The sequence below is a fragment of the Lycorma delicatula genome, chromosome 7 (assembly GCF_047948215.1).
Source record: "Lycorma delicatula isolate Av1 chromosome 7, ASM4794821v1, whole genome shotgun sequence".
Classification (NCBI taxonomy): Eukaryota; Metazoa; Arthropoda; class Insecta; order Hemiptera; family Fulgoridae; genus Lycorma; species Lycorma delicatula.
Window position 1 is genome coordinate 84,657,050 of NC_134461.1, and position 24,593 is coordinate 84,681,642.

General features: G+C 28.2%; 1 protein-coding gene across 1 annotated transcript in view; it reads left to right on the forward strand.

The window, feature by feature from the left end:
* The window catches only part of Vav (Vav guanine nucleotide exchange factor), a 62,634-nt gene that overhangs the window by 15,415 nt on the left and 22,626 nt on the right, over positions 1-24,593 (forward strand). The window contains exons 4-10 of the mRNA XM_075371294.1: positions 5,448-5,586; positions 17,593-17,766; positions 18,187-18,390; positions 19,713-19,832; positions 22,110-22,226; positions 22,822-22,937; positions 23,516-23,564. Of these exons, the coding sequence (XP_075227409.1) occupies positions 5,448-5,586; positions 17,593-17,766; positions 18,187-18,390; positions 19,713-19,832; positions 22,110-22,226; positions 22,822-22,937; positions 23,516-23,564 (919 nt within the window). The remainder of the gene's footprint in view (positions 1-5,447; positions 5,587-17,592; positions 17,767-18,186; positions 18,391-19,712; positions 19,833-22,109; positions 22,227-22,821; positions 22,938-23,515; positions 23,565-24,593) is intronic.

Below are 24,593 nucleotides of genomic sequence, written 5' to 3' on the forward strand. Positions count from 1 at the left end.
TACTAAACCTTTTTCACCAACAGTATGAAAAATAATTTCTCTCTGACAATTAGCAAGTAACCTGTCTCTTTCCTGTGAATTGCTCATTCAAGAACTTTTGTTGAATGGATGTAAATTTTGCCTGTATGTGTGTAGTACGCCTATTACTTTTTCTTTTGTACTTCAATATTCTAATCATTTTTCATAAATGTCACTTTTTTTTAATCAAAACGTTTTATTCATAACGTAATTTTTTCTATTTATACTCTAGTTTTATTATGACTACATAGCTCACTTTTTGTTAAAATTGTTTGGTAAAATCAGTTATGTTTTTTAAAACACATTAAGCTTCATATTGTAAGAATTGGTCTATAAGAAATTTGCTTATTGTCTGCCTAATAATGCATTTAATAGCCAATTTTTATTTCTGTTTATTTTTTAAATGGTAACACTCATGTGTTACCATTTCCACTGTAGTATATACAAAGAGTACCCATCCTGTGCTCCTCTTTACCACATGTTGTGTTTCACTTGGATGAGGTTTTTCACATGCTACCAAATTCATTTATTAAAAAAATGAGTAGGATTACTGAAATTGGACATAGGCCTGGGGAGAGAATAAATAAATTGCCTGCTACTAAATAGATGCAAAGTAATAATAAGTGTATAGTATTACCAACAGAAATAATTACATAATTTGTTGCTTTACACTATCTGTTGCAATCTTTCTTATGACTATATCACTTGTAAAACGTGTGAAGTGTAAGAGGCACCAAATCAGTATTGTTTTCTCTAGTAGTAATGATGTTTATTATACAACCAGCCTCTGTAATGAATAGAATGAAGTTGTTTTGCACAATTAAAAAAAAATACTGCTGGATTTGATGATTTCATGCACATGACATTAAATTCTTAGAATATTGTAGACATAGCCATGGTAATAATAATATATTAATAATTTACATCATACTTTCTTAAAGCTGTTTTTATAAAAAGAGAATGGAAATAAGCAAACAATGAAAAAATGATTCCATCCAGAGAATAGCTCAAGGTTTCATTCAAGCAAGGTTATCCACCTGTGCAGAATCCCTTGTGAGACTTTTACCTTGATAGGGAGCAGCACATACTGATCAACAGTTCTGTATTAAACAGTTAAATATATGCTGTAACAAAAATGAGATAATCTTTAGAATTAACTAACAGTCTCTAAAATCTTTTAAATTAGATAACAGTCTGTTAGAGGTTATTAAACCTTTTGGATTTAGAATTATTATATTAATTTAGAATCGTGTTTGAAGATTTTCAGAAATTCTAAAGAGAAGACATTCAGATTATGTAAAAAAACAAACTTGTCCATTTTGTTATTTTTGCCCTATGGAAGTGTCTAACTGAACTATAAACCAGTCCGAATTGTAGGCTTCCATCATCAGTTTAATCAAAAGAGTATACTGAAATCCAAACTACTAAACTGATTATGACAACTTTTTTTATTGTTATGTATGTAATGTTGTGGGTTTTGTTTTTGGAGAATATGTTATTATTGTAACTGAAAAATTTCCTTACTTTCATATTTTAAATTGTTTTTTTTTTATTAGTTAATTTTTCTATATTACAAAAATATTGTTGAAATATATATCTGGTAAATTTTTTTGACAGGCATTATTAGGTTTCTTATGTTGGTATGATGATTATTTTTATTGCATAGTTCATATTTATTATATTGTAATCATTTTTGTTGTAGTTATATTTCTGTTATATAAATTCATTACACTATATATTATTTATATAGTCCAAGCTGTGGAAGTATTAGTGAAACAGCATCATGGCCTTCATCTTTAACAATTAACAATCACCATCATACAGGTGTGCCAACTTTGTACACACCAACTAGAAATTACCAGGATAATGACGCTGATATTTATGAAGACTTATGTTATGTCACATTCTCATCAGAGGTACCCGACCTCAAAAAACTAAACAAAAATATAAATTTTAATTTCATTTGTTTTTGATATTTTTCTTTTTTTTAATGGCTTGTATGTCTGTTTGTATGTATGTATTTTTTTTTTTTTTTTTTATTAAATGTCTGTGAATTTTCATTTTTATGCTGTTTTCTTTTAATTTCTTTAGATTTTTAACTATTCTTATAAATTTGTATGTTTAAATTTTAAATTCCAATTTTTAAGCTTTAACATTTTTTTTTTTGATTAATTTGTGCACTTATTGATTGTTTGTCATTTTCCTTTCACATTTTATGTGCATGCATGTACACAAATAGGTTTTAATTATTATTTAAATTGTTGAAAGCTTGTTTGCTTCACAAGTCAACTTTTTTAAGCAATTTTTCAAATGTGTAACTAGTTATCATTTTGCTAGTTGTGTTGAATTACGGAAAAATAAAGATTAGTGATATTAAGCATCCCACAAAAGAAATTGAAAGTAGAAGTTTTTAAAGCCTTTACTTGTAAGTTTTCATATCACCATTTAAAATCTTTAAATCTATTCAGTATTAAACAGAATTATAATCTGCTTAATCAGCAGATTAAAAAGGATTGAATATCCTTTTATATCTGAATATCTTCTACCAGATGAATTCACTTAAGTAAGTCTATGACTAATAGTAGTATAAGGTTTGAGGTTTCAAGATTGTTCTATATTCTGATTTTTTAATTTAATAAATTAGTAAGTGCTTAATGATATTAATCTTTAAATAACTTTTATAATTTAAAGACCAGAATACCAGAAATTATTTTTTGATTGGCTGTAAATTGTCAGGTTTTATTTATAAAGGGTGTGTACTATCGCATACTTATCTCCTCATTGCTTTAAAAAATTTTTTAACATTTGCATTTGATCATTATACATTTTCACAGTTTGACAAGAAACATTTCATTTACTTTACTTTTCTCTATTTGGCTCCGTCCACCCCCATGATATTTAAATGGTTTTTCTAAACTTATCTCTTCTTTTTGTTTATGTCTACCTCTATGAGGGCTATCCAGAGAGTAAGAATGTTTTTCAATACGACTTGAACCATCACGGATGATACAAAGTCAGTTGGTTCTCTGCTGTATTATCTCGCTCTGAGCCATGAGTTCAGTTCGTATAAATATATTATTACTACATATTTTCCTAAGAGCAAATATGGGAAAAAAAACTATCAGATGTGAAATTCAAAGTGAGATCTACTTTTAAGTGAAAAATAGTATATCATGTAATTATTGACTAGTAAACATGCGACATTTATGGTGATAGTTTGTGAGAGAATAAAGTGTGAGAAAATAGTATGTCTATATTCAGTGATGGGAGAACGACTGTTATTTGATGAAGACTATTTCTTTTGATTATTGAAAAACTAACAATAAAGTTCACAGTTTGCTGTTAACAAATTATAAGTTCATCTACTCAAATTTCAAGGTCTCAGGCCTTTCTTCTTTACATTGTATATAGTTCATGTAACAGGACAATCAATTTTTTAATCATATTGTTATTGATCATGAAGCAATGGGTCTGTTTAAAACTAATCAAAGTAAGTATTAGTTGAGTGCCATCTTTCAGGAACTTTACCCTTCAAACTAATTCCCTCCATCAGGAACTTCTTTCTTCAAATCTAATGAAAATCAAACTGAGCACATAGAAAGGATTGATGATTTTGTGTGACTGGAAAGGCCTTCTTGTACTCTGACTTTATGTCAACAGGAGCAGCTGTAAATTCACTAGCTTATTGTAAAATACTTAACAGATTCCAATGTGCTATACAAAACAAACGATGTACTATAATCAACAGGTACAGTTTTGTTTTATTATAAGCTTAATAGCACTAACTACTACAACTCAGGAATGCTCAAAATATTTTAGCATCCAGCATACAGTTTTGATCTGATCATCAGTGGATTCCATTTTTTCCTTTCTTAAAAGAATTTTAATCAGAAGTGATGTTAAGATCAAAAAAAGGTTATTTTTGCTGACTGGCTGACATAACTAATGGTGAGTTTCTATATAATGATGGAGTAGCTAGAGCTTGTTTCATGATGTAACTATGTTTAAATTTAAATTGAGTCCATTTAGAAAAAAAAACAGTTTTGTACAAAATAAATAATTTGTAATTATTATTTTAAATCTATTGCAACCAAATGTTTACTTTCTAGATGATTCTCATACATATATTTGTTTAGAAGAATCTTCAGGTTATTTTGCTTTATACTTAATAACAGAAAATTATCAGCTTTATAACTTAAATATATATATATATATATATATTTTGTTTGATTTCATGCTTATTGTGCCAAGATTTTTTTAGCAATTTATCACTATTTGCTATACCAATTCAGTAGTTCACTAAGCACTTGAATCATAAAAATGTTTGTTACTTAGTGTATTTTTGTTTGTCTATCATCTGTTTTTATTTTTGTGTTTTTTTCTTTTTATTCCTTATAAAGCTTGTTTTTGTGTCATTTTATATTTCTCTGTACATGATAATTAATATACTGCATTTTTTTTGACAAAATCTGATTGTGACTTTTATTCTTCTGGTCTGTGGCTTCTGTTTTAAACAGATTGTAGTTAAAATTATGATCAGAGTTGAAGTTTAAAAAATTTTCGTATTAAGTTCAAAATTATATATATTATTTTTTTGTCCTTTAGGCAATCTTTTCTCATCAGTCTTGGACTGGTTTGATGCATTCTTTTCTATCCTTTGCCAATCCTTTAATCTCAGTATATTTATTTCCTTATTTCTTCAAGTATTTTGCTTATATTTTAAGTTTTCTTTGTATAATTTCTACTCCCTGCATTCCTTTTTCTTTTTACTAATAATTGTTACTAACCCTGTTTGTCTTAATATGAGCCATTGACTAATTCTTTGATTTAAACAGTTTTATAAGTTATGGTGAATTTTTCTCTAATTTATCTTGAAATGTCTTCATTTCATTATCATACATTATAAAATTTCTTTCTTTAATTTTTTTCTCTTTGGAGGCTAAGAAAAAAATTTTTTATGTACTTTTTTATGGGAAGGGATTGATTCCAATTATTATAGCGCAAATTGTGAATTAAGTTTAATTAGTGATCCTTTCTGTGCTTGTACACGGTGAATTTATCTGTTTTTCTTGTTATGTGTACATTTACGTGATTTATAGCTAAATAATACTTAGTTTTAAATTGTTGATAATTTTCAGCAAATTGTTATTTGTTAATTTATTTTGACTTTTTAATTAAGTATTATAAGAAATATCACAAACAAATTAATCAAGTATAATGTTAGTGAAATAAAATATTTTTGAAAATTCATTGATATTTAACATACTTTTATTTTAAAAATACATATAATAGTTATGGTTGATCTTGTTTGGTGTTGCAAAATGAGATTAAAATTTTTTATATTTTATTAGCATGCATGTGTTGTTTCTTTCTTTTTTTTCTTTGATTTTGCCAGCGTGTTGTTGCATGGCTTTTTTTGTGTTATTTAGTGAAGAAGTTCGGCCACAATTTACTCTTGGAGTTGCTGGTGGAGGTGATATTGCTTACTCACATTATGATACGCATATCCGCAATGAGGAAATATATCAGGATTTGTGTTCTATTGATAAGAAGTTTTCAGTAGCACAGGTAATATGTTTAATCTGTATCCTTTTTTAACAGTTTATTTCTTATTTTTAGTAGGTATGATTTGTTATTTTTATTACAATAATTTTTATCTTCCATCCATCATTTTAATTTATGAGAGGTTAATTTGTTTGCCACAGGGTATTTTTTTTAAATATACACGTATGATTTATGAAAATATAAGAAATGAAACAATATTTTCATTTTGCTTATTTCTCATCTGTTGAACCTCAGGAACCTTCACTTGAAATGATTTTACCACTCAAGGTGAAACTGAAAATGCTTCTTTTGGTGAAAAGAAGCGTTTTAGACTAAAATGCTTCTTAGATAGTATTTTAGTCTTAAGAATGCTGTCTAAAGCATTCTTTAGACAGAATTCTGTCTAAAGAATGCTGTCTTTTTGGTGATAAAATGTTTATTTACAAAGATACCATTTTAGTCATTTTACATTCATAATCTTTTGTATCAAGCTTCACTGAAATGATATTGCTAAGCCATTATAAAAATATAGAATTTTAAAATTTAAAACAACCTAAACCAAATTCTATAACTAGAATGTTTTTAATATTTTATTTTAAAATGTTTTAACTTGTTAGGCACTGAAGAGTGTTTAACTTGAAAACATTTTCAAGAACGTTTTTAAAAACACATTACAAAGTTTGGTCAATTGGTTTATTTTAAAAGTAATAATTTTAATTATTAACAATCATGGACAAAAATAATATAATGTACATATTATTTAGAGGTCTATCACAAAGTTCTCCCAGGACTTTTATAACTTATTCTATTTGTAAAAATATTAGAAAAAGTTTATATAAACATATTATGTCCTAAAATGTTTCATTTTTGAGTTATGTCTAGTGAAAGTTTTGCTCAGATTTCAGCTATCCCAGTGAAATGAGGAGGTTGTACTGAAGTTCTTTGGATGTCAATTAGGGGCAGAATTAGTGATTTCTTTTGACTTTTAACCTGAAAAATTGAATAAAATAGATTCCAGAACCATTTCTACAATAGTTTTTGAGAAATCTGAGGTGAAAACCAATAAATTAGCATAAAACCCTGTTTTTTATGTTTGACGTACAATAATTTTGGTAAATGGGTAATAAATACATAAAACTTTAGAAAACAAAACTTGTAGAAAATTTAATTTTGAACAAAATGATGTAAGATAAGTTATTAAAACAAAGAAAAGTTATAAAAATTTGTTGTAAATTTTATTTAGAAACAGTACATCACTACATTTGTCAGAGAAGTACTTATTTATTATAAACAAAAACCAAATTTTTTTTTGGCAGTATGAAAAATGTCTAAAAACAAATTATGCTAAAAAATGAAAAAAATAAATTAAATTGTGTAACAAATGTAAAATAAATTTAAATAAAATAAAAATTATTTAGATAATAGTTTTTTAATTTATAACAGAAGTACAATAAATTATTTGAAAAATTATTATTTCAAAGTTGGCAATAAATTAACAGCTGATCAACAGTGCACAATACTTAGGCTTACCATTTTTTTTTTGGTCCAACCCAGGAAATATTTTTGAAATTACTTAAAAGTTTTAACAGTTTATTGAAATATTAAACTTCATTTATTCAGTTATATTTTTCACTAGATATGACTTTTTTCATAAATGGTTTGTTTGTTTGTCTTAATTATATCATAAAATTTACAACAAGAAAGTTGTGAATTAATTTTAACATTTAGCAGATGTTTAACCGAAAGTCTACCCCTTTCTGCAGACCAAATATTCCCTGTAATTGAAAAAAACTCAACTGGAGAAGATGTCTCAGGCAAAGACATCGCAACTGAACCATTTTAGAAATATTGCATCATGAAATATCAGCCTTTAGAAACACCTTAAAAATTGCTTTCCAGTTCTCTTCAATATTATCTGGTACTTTTCAGAACTTGAACCACAACCTACCCTTTGGTTTTGTCCTGGTTCAACAATGTACGTTCATCAAATAGGTCATCAGTATTTATGGAATCTTTTATAATTTCATTAACAACTAGTGCACTCTCTTCTAAATCAGACCAGGTAATTTCAGTTCGTAAATTTATCCACTGAAACTTATTAACTTTATCAAAACTGGTTCTCTACAACTCTTAAGTACCGGAGACTAGATTATAAAAATTGTCTATATTTGAGACGAATTTTTGTTCCTGAACATCTTTATTTTTTTTTTAGATTGTATAGCAATTCTTTGGCAGAAGATGGTAAAATTTGTGGGTTTTTCTTTCCTGAAGTTGACAAATAAATTCAGAATATGTCTGAAATCCTTCTGTTGCTGTTGAAAATATTTATAACATATATTTTCTGTGTTATGTTTTATGGTTTTATAACGTATATTATTTTTCTGTGTCCTGGGGTAGAGAATCACATGCCGTTTGTACTGAATTGTATACAATGTGGGCTGAATAACCAGTTCGTAAAATAGGTCTATCTAAATCACTTTGAACTTTTCTGAACACATTTTCATTCCCCTTTCTCTTCACACCATCAAAATTACTGTTAGTGTTATCAGCACTATAACAAACAAACCTTTCTTCAAGTTTGTATTTTTTCACACACTATAAAAGATACAGAGTCAAAATATGAGCAGTTTCACCTGACACTTCATCAAAATTTAAAAGTTTAACTTGAATTCCCTCCTCCAGACTGAAATATCTTAAAACGATTGGAACAAGTTTTACTTCACTTCTGTTAGCTGTTGAGCTATCCATTGTTACTGTTACTTAATTAATGTTTTCAAAAGAATGCAACACATTATCAAATATAAATATCAAAATAATGTTAACAGTAATTGCTTCGGTTTTGGTTATAGCAGATGAAAATTTTGGATCATATAATTTTTTAACCAGTTTAGATAGATGTGCAGTCTGATGTTTTGAAACTGAATTCGTGTCTAGCAGTGTAGTATGAAAATGTAGCTTTTTTAGCAGCACACTCCAGATCACTGTTATTGTTTTCTCATCTTTGGTTTTAAAAAAATCTCTTAGATTTGCTGAAGCAGTAGCATTAATAGCACTCTTATGTTCAGCTGTTTTCATGTGGTCTTCAATATCACCCTTTCCTTTATGTGTAACAAAAAATTCTTCAGTACATAGTAAGCAATAAACACATTTATTGTTACTGTCATTACGCAATTTCAAAAATTTGTATTCCTGTTGCAGGTTAACATTAAATACATATTTTCTTTTCCCCATTGCTAAACAATGAGACAAAAAATGAATAGAGATAAAATTATCAAAAACATGTAGATGGGTTATATCACACACAAAAACAACATGAACACATTGTCCCTGTTGTATTGCCAAATGACTAAGTAAAAAGTTGTGGTGAGACCGGTAGCCACGCTTCTGTCAAAATTGTCATTAGCACTTGTTCCAAGGTTGGCTGAGAGATGCACACACGTAAGAGAATGTTTAAAAATGTGATGTCGAACATATAGGACTAAAATTAAAAAAACTCCTTGCCAGTCATAAAATTCTCAAACCCCGGACATTTTTGCAACCTTGGACAGCACTAAAAAACCAGGACTGTCCGGGCTAATCCTGGACGTATGGTAAGCCTAACAATACTGCATTAGTGTTTAAATTGTTCTGCTGGGAATATTAAGTATATTAGATTCCGTCAATTGTACTGTCGTTAGCAAAGCTGTGAATTTTAGTTTGAACATGATCGGTTTGTCATTAAAAGTTATGCCATACTTTTACAACAGTTGAATATGCTGATGTGATATTCATTTTGTGTGTGTAATTGTAATGCTGTAGCTGCTGCAGTGGCATATGAAATAGGTTTTTCAAATTGCAGAATTCCAGATCCCAAAAGGATGTTAAGGGGCAGAATTAATGATTTCTTATGGTTTTTAACCTGAAAAGTTGAATAAAATAGGTTCCAGAACCATATTTGCAGTAGTTTATGAAAAATCAGGTGTGAAAATCAATAAATATGGGTAAAAACCCCTGTTTTATAAATAAAACAGAAAAACCTGTAAAGAATTTAATTCTGAATGAAATGGTGTAAGATAAGTAATAAAACAAAGAATAAAAATAGAAAAATTTGTTTTTTATTTAGAAACAGTGCACTAGACCAAAGTACATTTTAGCTACTGGTTTATAATAAATGTTCAAAAATGAGCCTGCCATTTTCAACCCCATTTCTTGGCACGCTTCTTTACTGCATTTGTTCCTCTTTTTATTCTTTAGGGCTTTCCTTAAGTTACTCAGCCACATCCATAATGCAGACAGTTAAATTTTCATCATAACATATATTTGTTTTGTACACAATATAAAAATATTGTATACAAAACAATATTTTTGTATGTGGATATTTTATATGTGAAGAAGGCCGCACCGTGCATTGATGCAAAATCAATGTTGAAAATGCTTTCCACTGTTTCATGAGGATTCATTTCTTTGCTAAATCCTATTTAAGCAGCTAAGTAATATGAACAGTCCAAACAAGTGATTGTGAAGAAGGCCACATCATGCATTGACGCAAAATCAATGTTGAAAATGCCCTCCACTGTTTCATGAGGATTCATTTCTTTGCTAAATCTTATTTCCTAGATCGGATTACTGTAGGGCTTCTTTTTATTAGATGAGCTGAAATCTGGGCCAAATCTTTTGCTAGGTGTAACTTGAAAAGAAAGCGTTTCCTTTTATGAAAGAAAGCGAGACCTTTGTTTATATGAACTTTTTTCATTATTTTCACCAGTAGAAGATGTCCTGAAAGTTTCTCTGTTCCTTTGTGGGATGTGCATGCACGCAGATGTGTAAAATAAATAGAACAAATTTAGAAAAGACTTGGGTAACAAAAGAGATTGTATGTTTAATGTGTAAACATAGAAAGCAACTATGTTAAGAAGGTGCTTTGTTTTTAACAAAGAGCAATTTTTTAGGAAGAAGATCATTTTGCTTCAAAGTAAAATATATACATGTATGTATCCTTATATATAATATATATATATATAAAATTATTTTAGTGGTAAAAATAAAAAAAAATTAAAAATTAAAAAAAAGCAAAACAATCTTTTTAACCTTCTATGTATATACATAAAACATATGAGTATTATTTATAAATTACCGATTTCCTTCCTATCTGTAAGATTCTGGCTTTAAATCCTGTTGAAGCTTTTCCTTTTCATGCTTCACAGAATGTTCTTATCATATTCCTAAGTATAATACGATGAGGGTGGTGTGAAAAGTTCCAGGCCTCGTCCAGAAATCGGGTTAATATGCTTTATTTCTTGATGGTGTTTCATGATTCCATTCTTCATTAGTTTTCTATAAAAATTTCTTCAAGTCGCTGCATCATGCAGTATATTAAAGTGGAGAATTAGGGTGTTTTTGGAAAATGGAAAACTGTGGTTAAATAATGTGCAGTGGTTAAATACTTTTTCTGAAAGGCTTAAGTGCAAAGGAAAAAGAAGAGCTTGATATGACATTGAGAGATTTCCCAATTGTAGACTTTCATCAAATACAACACCTAAACAGAGTGTTTCAGAGTTTAAAAAACACACTAGCGATGAACTGTGCAGTGGTATACCCTTCTGAAGTGACTACTCCAGAAATGATAGAAAAATGTGTAAAATTGTTTTGGCAGATTGGAGTGCTAGTGAATAAGTTGTTAGCAGAATCTGTAGGCATGTCAATAGAATATGAGTGCAATATCTTACATGAAAATTTGAACATGAACAAGCTGTATGCTAAATGGGTCTGTGTTTGCTTACACCCAACCAAAAATAGTGCTGAGCTTTTTCAGTGCAATCCAGAGAAATTTCTATGTCAATTTGTGACAGTTGATGAGACTGATCTGACTCCCAGTGACTATCACTTGTTTCCTAACCTAGAAAATAGCTTGGAGGTTAGAGATTTTCGACCAGTAATAAGTTATTGCTGCTTGTAGATGGTTATTTTAAGGATTAAATTTACATACCGAATTAGCATAAGCATTCTTGTGGAACATAGGGGGGGGGGGCTAAGCGTATAGACCTTAATGGTGACTATGTTGTAAAATAAATCAAAATGTACCTAAATAAAAGTTGTTTTCTTATCCAACCTCAGAACTTTTCACCCCACCCTCATATGTATCAGCTTATTTGGTAGATTGCTGTACTGTATTGGATCTCTGGGATAGACATTACTTGGTTTTTCTTAGATAGAGGAGTTTAGGTTGGTATATTGAGTTTTTGAGTATTGGTCTAGGTTTTTACTGAAACTGTTTATTTCATATTTACTTTTTAGTTTCTATAGTTGGTTCTCTCTAGACTTACTGAAATTTAAAAAAAAAATTGCTGTGTTTTTGAGAAGGTAAATGGTGATTTTTTTATATAATTTTATATACTTTATTCTTAATATCTTGCAATTTATTTAAGGATGAATCCTTATATAAATATCGAATATTTATATGCGATGAATCTTTCATTTCCTTCATTAACCCATTGCACTCTTTTGTTGAATACAGTTCGACATCATAATTTATCGGTACTGCTCCTATGTAGAGTGTAACTATACAATGAAATTTACACGTAGCACTTTGTTGAGTATGGATCGATATTTTTTTAAACTAACTTTGGATATTATTTTAAGCTAACCTCTGCGGCTATGCACAGAGATTAAAAAATGAACTGACATTGCTTGTTAGATCATAAACCCACGTAATATCGATATCAATATTGATATAATTGAAGATAGATTGTTTTAAGCTTAATTACATTTTCGAAGTGAGGTTGTGTATTCTGTAAGTCGGCATGGCAACTACAAGTCATAGTAGTTTTTAAACTGATTCTGATATTGAAAACGAATTAAACGATAATAGTGATGGTAATCCTGATTATAATTTTAAAGAACGTGATCAAGAAAATACTATTTTGGACAATTATTGTGAAAGTGAAGGTAGTGATGGTGAAATAGTTGAATCTCAACATAGGCCAATCCTAATGTTCCAGAAACCTGCGTTTACACCCAGAAAATTATTTCAGGAAATATCACACTGAAACAAATTATCTTAATTGATATATAAGGCCTATTTTGTGATTAAATGAAGGTTTTTGTTAACAAATCTTAATTTTCTTTTATATAAACCATTTTATCATATATATATATATATATATATGGCAACCAACCATAATTTAATTAATAGCTGACAGGGAACTAAGTGATCAAAAAATTGGAGACCCATTGGCAGTACTTGATTTCATAATTGGAGGGTAAAGGGTTAATTTCTCAAAAAATGATTGTAGGACTCCTTTTTTGTATTCTGATGTAAAACATTTTTTGCATTTTTTTTCAGTTAATTACAGTCTTTCATTGTTAAAAGATTTATTTAGGTTGGCATTATTAAAATTTGTTAATGCCATTTTTTAGTAGAATTTAATTCTTATGACTAAATGTGCTTTTGTCAAATGTCACCTGAAGGGAGTTTGGCAGAGTGAATGGATGATAGATAGCTACAACAATAAGCTGCATCATATTACATCAAGTGTTTTGCCTTGGAAGTTATCATGATGGAAGTTATCATGATTTGCCTTGGAAGTTGTCATTTATCATCTGCATTTGGGGCATATTAGATTAATGCATGGATTCCTGTGTCACCTGGTGATGTTCCAATACATCCCTTTGATAATTGCCGTGAGACTTTGTTTAACATTTTACCTGATTGTGTAGGTTAATGTAATAGCATTTTCTTGTTTGGTGGCAATGTGGCCAAAACAGAAATGTTTTCCAAATTCATAGTCATTAAACTTTTATTTAATTGAGTATGAGAGAGTATATAAATAATAAATAATTTACATTCATATAAGAATCTTTTTTTAAGTTGTTTACATATATATTAATCCTATATAATTTATTTTATTTGAGGTGCAATTTTAGCTTCCAAAAATTGACCTGTTACAAGTGACTATTTTCTATATTATATAAAAGTACCTTAATGTGTCTTGTTCATTATTGCTTATGTATTTAAAAATTGTGCTCTTTGTGAATACAAAAACAGCACAATTCTTTAAATGTTTTAACAGTTTGAAGATTTGTTTTGTTATTTGTGTTCTTTATAGAACACATATATAACATTACTTTCCTCAAAACTCTATTAAAATTTTTCATAATTAGAAGCAATTCATATATTGCTTGTATATCTTAGATGATTATATACAGTTGTTAGCTGTAAAAAAATATTGTTAATTGCATTATGAAGAAAGCACCAGCTGATTTTAACAAGACTTATATAAAATACACTTCAACTTTGAGTTATGTTTGTATTTGAAATACTTAAAGAGGGAACCTCTTCTTTCTTGAAGATAAAGAGAATAGTCTTGTGGCATTTGTGTTTCACAAGAAAGATTATTATTAGAAAAATTAATTTGTTTAAAATTTCTATTAAGAAATTAATGGATGCTTTGACCTTCCCGAGATGATGTTTATGATCATATGCTTGTTTGTTATGCAGGTTAATAAGCATTATGAACTGATAAAAGTGAAATGAAATAATATTTTTTTGTAGAATTTATATTCAGAGATTTTGAATTATGTATTGCAGTAATATGAAAGTCAATTTTAAAAAAATAATCAAGATTATATAAAATTATATTAAAAATCAATTTTAAATAATTTTTGGAGGAAATATTTTACATAATTTTGTTGTGAGGTTACCTTTCCTAATAAAGAATAACAGTTATGTAGTTAATTCACTAATGAGGGTTAATTTACAAAAACAACTCGTGATCTTAACTTCTGTATGTGCATTCTGAACCAATTTGTAGACTAATATATGTGGGGTTATTAGACATGACTTGTTTGTATAATTCTTTGATGTGTCATATTACTCATTAAAAGTTGCTTTTCTTAATTTATATGCTAATTTTGATACAATATGTTTTTGTTTATGTTACATGCATATGTTATGTGTGGTATTGAAAATTTTGGTATCTTAATTTATAAATTCATTGTTTAATTGAAGGATTCTATGTTGATGGTAGATAACAAATATTAGCTGTTAATTTTATTATGATTTGTTTATTTGTGAGTAGTCTAGTAGTTTTCTTTTTCTTTTTTATTTATTACAAGTAATTCATTTAATGATTGTATGTTATCTGATATTTCATTATAATAACATGATTTATTTAAATGTTTTCCTTATCTTATAATTAATTATTTTCTGATAATGAAATTATGTGTTATATTTTGTGATTGTTTTGATTGAGGTATTTTAACATGTATTTACTGAGTTAAGAGAATTGCTTAGGGTATGAAACCTCACAAACCCGTGTCATATTAGAATATTTTCTGAAGTAAAATAAGAACATGAATTTATTTTGTAAACTTTTTAAGCAGCTATTGCTGCTAATCTTCATATACAGCAGGCTTAACTTACAAATTGATATACAGATTTATTGTTAAAAAAAAATAGTTGGGGTTTTTTTTATAGTAGAAAGCACTAATTTGAACTGTCAATTTTCTTGTTTTATAATTATTTTAATAAAAAATTCAGCACACTGTTAGAAAAAAGTGCAAAACCATGGATTATTCTACATAGATGACAACAAACATAAATCCAATAATAGATTTAATTAAATAATTTAATGCTTTTTAAGAATGACTGCATAAAAAGCAGTAATTCTTGTAAACCTTGTGCTTTTGCATAAGGTGGATATAGCCCTATACAAACACTATATTTTAAGATAATGTTTCAGAATGATTGTGCATTGAAAATTAGTGGAGTCTTATTTTACTAAAAAAAATTGTTAAACTTTTATCTGAAAGGTTTTATATTCATTCCAGTTCAAGTTAGTAGGAACATGCCTGTTTATATGCATGTATACGGCAAAATGGTAAATTAATTTCCATAATGTAGTAGTTTAACTAAAATGAAAGCATTACTTATACTATATAAACAGGGTTTGGTATAAAACCTGACTGTTTTTGAAAAGAAACAATAGTTTTGTTATTGAACACATTTTAAAATTTATTTTTCCTATATAATGTGGTATACGTGCCATTTATCAGTTATATAAAAGATATAAAAAAAAAAACAAAATTATGTTTTAAAAAATATCATCTAAATGCTAGGTTAGGTAGGGGTTAGTTTCTACTGCTTGCCTAACATGTTTTGATACTCTTTGGTGCCTGTCTGACCTTGGTCTTCCTTTTAAAACTGAACTTGTAGCATAAAGTGGTGTAATGAAATGGAATACAACTTCTTTGATTCGCATTGAAGTGTTGGTAATGGGATGTAATGCAAATTATGTTTTTTTTAAAAATGACTATGATAAACATGTGAACTCTCACCCAACTACATTTCCATTGCTACTAATGTAGTGTCTTATGAGCGGTCAGCCCCACATACTGCCTGTTCTGTCAACTGTGTGCTAATGAAAACCATCAGGTTTTTATGCTGCATTCTGTGTAGCTAATTATTTTAGCTTATATTAAATAAATTGAATACAAATGTTGACTTATGTCGTGGGCATGCACTTCATGAGGTCATTTACAAATTTGTTCATTCAATATTCATTTATGCCCTTACTGTTCAACTACTTACACAAATAATTAAATATTTTTAAAAACCAAAACCGAATATAAAGTCATTTTAGACAAAAGTCACTAACCTTTTTTATATATTGCTAAATAAAATTTGGGTTTCAGTTTTAAAAAGATTAATGAACATTTATTTGAAGAAATGCTCTCCAAGTAGAATTTAATATAATACTTTCTTACTATTTAAACCAGTCAAATTTTGTTTGTAATATTTTCTTTAATTATCCCTGTGATCTTTAAATTGTATGTATATGTTAATTCTATTTTTTTTTTAATATTTGGAGAGCCTAATATACATAAATAATTATTTGGTTTTGCTTGTATGATTTCATTATGAATGTTCTGTTATTTGTTTTTTCTCCTCTTATTTAATCATAAACATAATATTTGCTTATTATTTTGTTGAGTAATGTAAATTATATATGTAGGTTACTTTAAAATAAATTAATTACCTAGGGATAGTCTGTCCAGTCAACACTTTTTTTTTTTTTACAAATGTATCTTGTGACTGGTCTTACCTGTAACTACTATTATGTAGGTGAGCCGTAATCAGTGTCCAAACCATTTTATAAAAACTGATAGTGAGGTTTATACCTTTGGCCTCACAACAGCAGGTTTATACATTATAAATTTGATGTGATTCATAATTAAAAAATATAGCCCTCTGAAGTTCATTATTAAGAAAAAAGGTTATTCACAGCCATAGTTCTTGTGTCCATAGTACTTATGACATTTCTTTATGTTATACGTTAAAAAAATAATTTTTATCAAAAAGTTGGATGAATATTTTTCTGTTCTATCTTTAATTATATGTTGAATGAATTCGACATGTCACAATTATTGTATTTTTTTTATTTTGAGTTATCATTTTGCTTCATTTATTGTTGTAAAGTTTGTCATAACGTTTACCTAAAATTTGATAAATGAAAGTCCAGTGGATCAGAATTAATTCTATTGGATTAAAATAGAATAATATAAAACACTTTTTTCAGCTTTTGTACATCTTACACTTATGAAATAGATTTTTAACTTAATAGATGTTATTACAGTTCACAACTGTTATTCCAGAATTATCTTGGCTGGATTTATGAAAATTCAAACAAATATATGTTATAATGTCGGTAAATAAGTTTACATTTTTTGAAAAAGACTCATTTATTTATATGTACACATTTTGCAGCTGTTCAAGATCAGATTGATCTAGAGAAAAAAAAGTTCTTAAAATTTAGTTTAAAAAAAAAACTAATAGTGAGTTTTAGAGTTAGACTAATATTTTGAATAAAATGTAAATCTAAATAGAAACTGGGAAATTAAAACTAACTTTTCATTAATCGAGCAGTTGTCAGATACCTGATAATCCATCAAGGATTATCCATTTTAATAGATACAGCAGGTGTCTGCTGTATTATAACATTTTCAGGTTTTATTGTAATAACTTTCTTAATTATTTACTGTTTTGTGTTTCAGTTGCCAACTGCCATCACTCACAGTCTTGAAAAAAGGGATTATGTCGTTAATGAATTAGTTGAGACTGAAAAAAATTATGTTGATGTGTTAAATACCTTGCAAAAATGTTTTTTAAGACCGCTTTCTAATGTATTAAAAGATGAAGATTTTAAAGTTATTTTTAGTGGCATTAAGGTAAATTCTTTCTTATAAGTTACATTTTTTATAATGTATAAGGATGTTTGAAAATATAAATGTGATTTCTGTTCCCTTCCTGCATGTTTGAACTTGTAGATCGTATTGATCCAAGCCTTTTCCTGATTTCCAGTCGGCCATCATTTCAGCTTTCTTGGACAGTCCTAAAGTCACACAGTGTCTAAATAAGTAATGAAAATGTGTTTACCATTTACCTCTTGAAGAGCTATAATCTTAAGTTGTGTCTGTGAATATTTTTGAATTATCTGTAATTTTTTTAACCTTATTTTTATGTCTGTCTTCAGTTCTTCAATGATATGACATGATCAGTTCTTCAGTGATTTGAGATCTGAAGATTTGGGGGGGCTGCTGACTTTGATGGTCATTAAAATTTTATAGATTGCTTTTGTTTGGTTTTAGGAATTGTGTGAAATTCATGCTGGTTTCCATAGTCAGCTAAGAAAGGCAGTTATTCCAGGCAGCTCGATCAGACTCAGTGAAGTATTTCTGAATTGGAGGGAAAAGTTTCTCATTTATGGTGACTATTGTGCTAATTTAACCACTGCACAAGCTCGTATACATGAAGTTTGTACACATAATGACAATGTCAACCAGGAAATTATAGTACGTTGAATATATTGTTGAATTATTTTTTAATTTTATATATTAATTTTTTCTATAATCACTACATTGACTAAAGGCTACTGAACAGGCTGCACAGTCAGAAGCAGTTTTGCCGTCACGCTGGTTTAGATAATCCTCAATAGGGTAACAGTTTTAAAATTGGGATTTTAAGATTTTTAATTATTACCCATTAAAGATTACTAATTAAAAATTATAGATTGTACTCCTATCAGCTAGATGTATGTGTTAACATATCAATGAAAGTTGTTGTAGGAACAATAGTTCATACAAATTATCTCTCATTAAATGCTGTCAATAAGGATAGCATTGTAGACTGTTCCTGTTGTTTTAGATCTATTTTCTTTGAAATCATTCTTATTGTATGTAAATCTGAATTTATTATTAATATCTATGTTTTAGAGAAGAATAGTTTAAAATAAGGTTCTATACTTTTCATTTAACCATTAATTAATCATTTCTTGTTAATTTTTCAAGTACTATTATGATTGTATTGGTTTATATGAGACTGCTCAATTATACAGTCCTTTATTCGTCTGAACTACACCTAGTCCCAACTAGTGTGGCTTAATTAGTATACTATAATTAAAACTTTCCTTTGTTATTGTTTTTGGTTTTAATTTATTTAAGAAAACCAGGAAAATTATGTATAAAGATTACTCTATTTTTAAGTTGTTTCCCATTACTGCATGCTAATATTCCATTACTTCAAGAGGAAAGGTAAAAAATTAGTGTTTTTCAGAATAGTTTTAAATAATTTTTTTTTTATTGTTTTAATATATGTAAGTTATTTTAGAAAAATTATGAACAAATGAAGATATTCTATTAAAACTCTTAAATCTTAGCTCTCTTTTAGAAAAAGAGTAGTCTATATATATGTGTAGAATATAGTGTACTATATAATATCTGTCATTATAGCTGTTTCACTTTGTTTCAATGTGAAGTAAACACAGAATTCCTCTGATCGACATGTGGAAGATTCGTTTTTGAAAGAAAGCTTGATTATTTTTTATAGTATCATTACAAATAAAAGTGAGTGTAAGAAATTATGAAACTGATAATAAAGAAATGATATTGAAAATAATTGTTTAAAAAAATAATAGCAAAGAATCCAACTAAGGAGTAATTCCTCTTGTACTCACTCGTTCTTTATTAAAGAATTATTGATTAGCAGTAATTAATATTTCATGATCATTTTTCCCTTATTAGAGTGGTTCTATCATGAAGTTGGTTTGATGAAATTGATTGATTTTAATATTCAGACAGTAATGTTATTTTTATATTCACATTTTCTTTTTCTGCAGAGATGTCAACAGGAAGCTAACAATGGGAAATTTAAGTTACGTGATATATTATCTGTTCCTATGCAGAGGATATTAAAATATCATTTATTGCTGGATAAATTAATCAGTGAGACGCAACCTGTAAGTAATTGTAGTTTATTTTATCTTTGCTATATATTATGTAAAAGTTTAGCTTAATTTAACAAAATAAAAATTTTTTATATGGCTGAGATAAGAATAATGTCCTTATTTCATATGTCAAGAAGGAACATGTTTGGGAATAGGTTCAGCATTATAAAAAATTATTTTAACATGTTAAAAGTATTCATCCAGAATGGTTGTATAAGGTAGATAATAGGGAAGATAAATTCTACATCAGACTGATGATACACATGTCAGTGATCGAAGAGTATATACATGCAATGGCTGTTTGGCATCACTTTGGCTGTAAAACTACTATATGTCTGCACCTGGACTGGCTTTTGATGCCATGCTTTACAAAATTGTACAGGTCGAGCGAGAGCTGCTAAGTGATGTTAAGATGTACATATTATAGAGTCAGCCACCAGTGGTAGAATAACTAGTTATGTTCAGAAACACAATGTGAGCAACCACCAAGAGAGCTACGATCTGAATAAGCCACACATCACCAATATTAGTGCAAACAACTTGTAAGCAGGGTCATGAGTTGCTGCTTTCCGCAATCTGATTTTAAGTGGAATTAAGCAAATATTGCTGAAGCAACCATATATCAAGAAGACTTGGTAGGTCCTAGTAAAAGTTAGTTTGTTGCTTTTATACGGATTGGAATACTAGACGGTGGATACCAGTGTTCATTGATGGTTGGGTTTCAATTAACCACATGTCTCAGGAATGGTAGGCCTGAGTCTGTACAAGACTACACATTATGTACATGTAATCCTCATCTCATTGGGCTGTGGGGGATTTGCTATTGTTCATTAGTTTGAACAGATTGCAATATACATATTAGGAAAATAATAAATTTAATTGTAACTAATATTTCATTAGATTGTCATGTGAAACAAAAAATTTCAAACAAAATTGATTAAACTATTGTTCAGTCTAAATTAAGACAAACTAAATTTTGATGTATTATGATCATTTAACTAACTGTTCTCCGGAGATTTGTTATTAAACTTGGGTATACCTAAATATGAGATTTTTTCTTTATAATTAACCACATTATTCATTGACCATTAAATTTTTTAACTTGAATTTATTGGCCTCCAGTGATCAAGTTTTGTTTGTTTTTAAAAACGAGTCTATATGTTTAAAGAAATACATATTCTACCGTTTATGTGATGTAAAATAATTTATTTTGGGTCTTATAAGGGAAGATGTATATAAATAAGTACCGAGTTAAGTTGGACCTCACTTCCATGTATGATTCCATTTCTGAGCAAATTAATAAATTACACATTTTATCACATTTTTTTATTATAAACTTAATAAGTATTATAAAGCTGTTTAAGATTAATAGTATTTATTTTATGACAAATAATCATAAATTATGGAAAAAATTAGTGTTAGAAAACCAAGTGTAAATTATAGAAAAAATTAGTGTTGTTACTTTTGTATATTAGTATGAAAAAAAAGTCTATCTTATTAATTAGGCAATATAATTGAATTTGTTAATAGTGATGAATTTTTTTAGATTTGAAAATTGCAGAAATTTGGAAAAGAAATAGAAATTGTTTTAATCAAATATTTTTCTTTTATTCAGAATATTCACCTTTTTTTATTCAAAATATTCACTTCTGTAATATGACTACAGTAAGCCAAAGGTATGACCTTGCCAGCAGTTTATCTCTGAAATATCCCACACCTGAATAGTCTTGAAATAGCTGTTGTAATGTGTCTTTTATTTATATTGTAATGAAATGAATGATTATTAAGTTTTATTTTCTTGGATTTATTGTTTATTATAATTGAAAAGAAATGTTAAGTAGGAAAAGAATTATAAAAAATACAAACTGTAGGTACTATATGACAAACAGTGGCAAAATAAAGGCCACATTTAAATAACTTGTTAGTAATTGGTGCCCACAGATTTATATGTTGTATAAAGATGAATGTCTTGCTAAACACTGAGGAGCATGGTGGATTTTGTTGGCTAGGCTAGAAAAGTGATTGTGCTAGTACAGCATAAGTGATATACATATTATATGAAAAATATTTTTTGTACTTTTATTATTACTTGAACTAAGCTACATTTTGTCCAAATACACCTGTATATGACTTAAATCTACTGTATGTTTTGTTTTTTTTTTTAAACAAGATACTCATAACAAAGTATATTATGATCATATTGAAAATAAGTAGAAGTATGGTTGTATTTATTTATTGAATTATATTTATAAGTAGTACATAATATGCAAATTTTTATGTTGTTATTAGAATCATGAAGATTATAGAGGCTTAGAGAGGGCTAAAGAAGCTATGGTTGATGTTGCTCAGTATATAAATGAAGTTAAAAGAGACAGCGATACTTTACAGATTATGAGAGATATTCAGGTAATACATCTCGTGTTATCATATTAAAATTTAATATTATTTATAAGTTAATGAAATTTTTAGCTTTTATTTTTGCAGTAGACATGTTTATTTTTTAAATCAAACCTAAGTACTGATCAAGCAATCATAACTTTTTTAAATTTACTGTGTAGGGATCTGAAACATTTAAAGTGTATTAATTATTGATTATTTAATAAGTTTTCTGCAAGACAATTGGATAATGACAAAAGTACACTGTATTTCTTGCAATTACTTAATTTTTGAATGCACCTGTTAGTGAAAATAATCGAACATTGATTATTAGAATAAAGAAGTAATTCATGAAAGTAATCTCACATTCAGGCAAAAGACACAATGAAATAAATTTAAAAATATGTGTTGTTATTCTGATTTGTGCTATCTGTTGAGTTAAATGAACTAGTGAGAATTAAAATAAAAGAAAACATAAACCAGAAAGAGCAGAGGTAAATGAACTGTGTTAATAAAATGTTATGTTTTAAACCCAAGAACGACAACATTTCAGTATTATTTTATTTTTCTGTAAAGCAGTTTTAGACAGTGAACAGTTTTCTGAATTTTTATTTGTTTTTTATAGGACAGTATATCAGACTGGGATATGCCTGAAAATACAGAGCTGAAAGATTACGGTCGTCTGTTGAAAGATGGTGAACTTAGAATAAAAGCTCATAATGATCAAAAAGTAAAAGTTAGGTAAGTTTCTTGTTTAAAAAAGTATATAAATTTAATATATATATATATATATATATATGTTATGTCTGTGTTTTATGCTAGTTGAAAATGATCTGTTGGCAGAGTTTGTGTTTTGATTTATCAATTTTAATATATTATTGTGTAGTAAAATTTACTTTTATATTAACAATTGAAATAACTATTTAGAGAATGAATGTTGGATGATAAACATTACTTACTATTATACGTAAAGCCTAAACAGTAATGGCCAAAATATTTCATAAATTTTAATGAAAGTATTAAGACAATATTATTTAGTACTGTATGGAATTAAAGTTTATTTCTTAAAAGAAAAAGATTTTGTTATTGTTAAATCACTATTTTAAGGTATTAACAATGTACACTCATGATTTTTAGGATGACACTGAATGTGTTATGTGATTTTTAACTGCTTTATTCAACCGATATTTGATTATATTAAAAAGAGTATGTATTACTATTTTAAAAAGAAATAAGTTTCCATGTATTTTATAGTAGTGATATTATTAGATGTGTGGCATTCTATCTTATATTTTGCTTACTTTTTTTTTTTGTTCCAGATATATTTTTGTGTTTGACCAAGTGATGCTAATGTGTAAAGCGTTAAGGGTGAGTGTTATAAGATTCTAAGTTAATACTTTTTAAAATATTCCATTTATTTTATTTGAATGTGTTAGAGGTTTTGTGTTAAATTTTAAGGAGTCAAGATCTTATTTTTTATTTTGTACTAAAAGTTATTTATATCATTAATATCAGGTTTTTATTTTTGAATTTGATAGCATTCTACAGGATTGTGCACGAAATGATCTAACATTTGTTTTGGCAATAATTGTTTAGGTTAATTAATGTGTTTTATGTTGGCAGAAGTGACAGCAGTTTATGAATATTAGTTTCTTTTTTTCTGAGTGCGCTGTTTGTGTATTGATCCAAGATGGCTAACAAAGGAAGTCTGACTGTTGAAGACTGCGTAAAGACTGTTTCGTGCACATTTTCAAACTTGTTGGTTGCCCTCATTTAAAGCAATATGTAGAGTTTACAAAAAATTTAACAGTGATCTTTCAGTATTTGAGAGTAAGTGTGAACAGCTTGCTAATGTTCATTCTCCACAGAATGTTGAAGCTGTCAGTGCAGCGTTGCTGACGAGCCTGGCCAAATCAACAAGAAAAGCAGCAGCACAACTTGGGATTTCTAGGCAATGTGTGCATAAAACTGATTTGCATTTTTTATCCATACAAATTAACAGTATTGCCTAAATTAACAGGTGACAATAAACATCAAAGAATAGCATTCACTGAATGGCCTCTGAGCCAAGATGTAGTGTTGAACAATGTTTGGTTTTCAGATGAGGCACATGTTCACCTAGATCGGGTTGCTAATAAACAAAATGTGCATTTTCCCCCCAAGAATAACGGTATGGGCCGCTATCTCAAGTCATGGGGTAATAGGGCCATTCTTTGTTCTTTTTTAACAGACAATGAACAGTGAACATTATCTAAATGTGCTGCGTAATAATTTTGTTTCTCACCTTCTTAAAAAGGGTTTTAAGTAGAAAACAAGTGGTTCATGCAGGAAGGAGCCAGACCACACACAGCTAATGTTGTTTTAGACTTTCTTATCGAAACTATTAATGCAAATGTC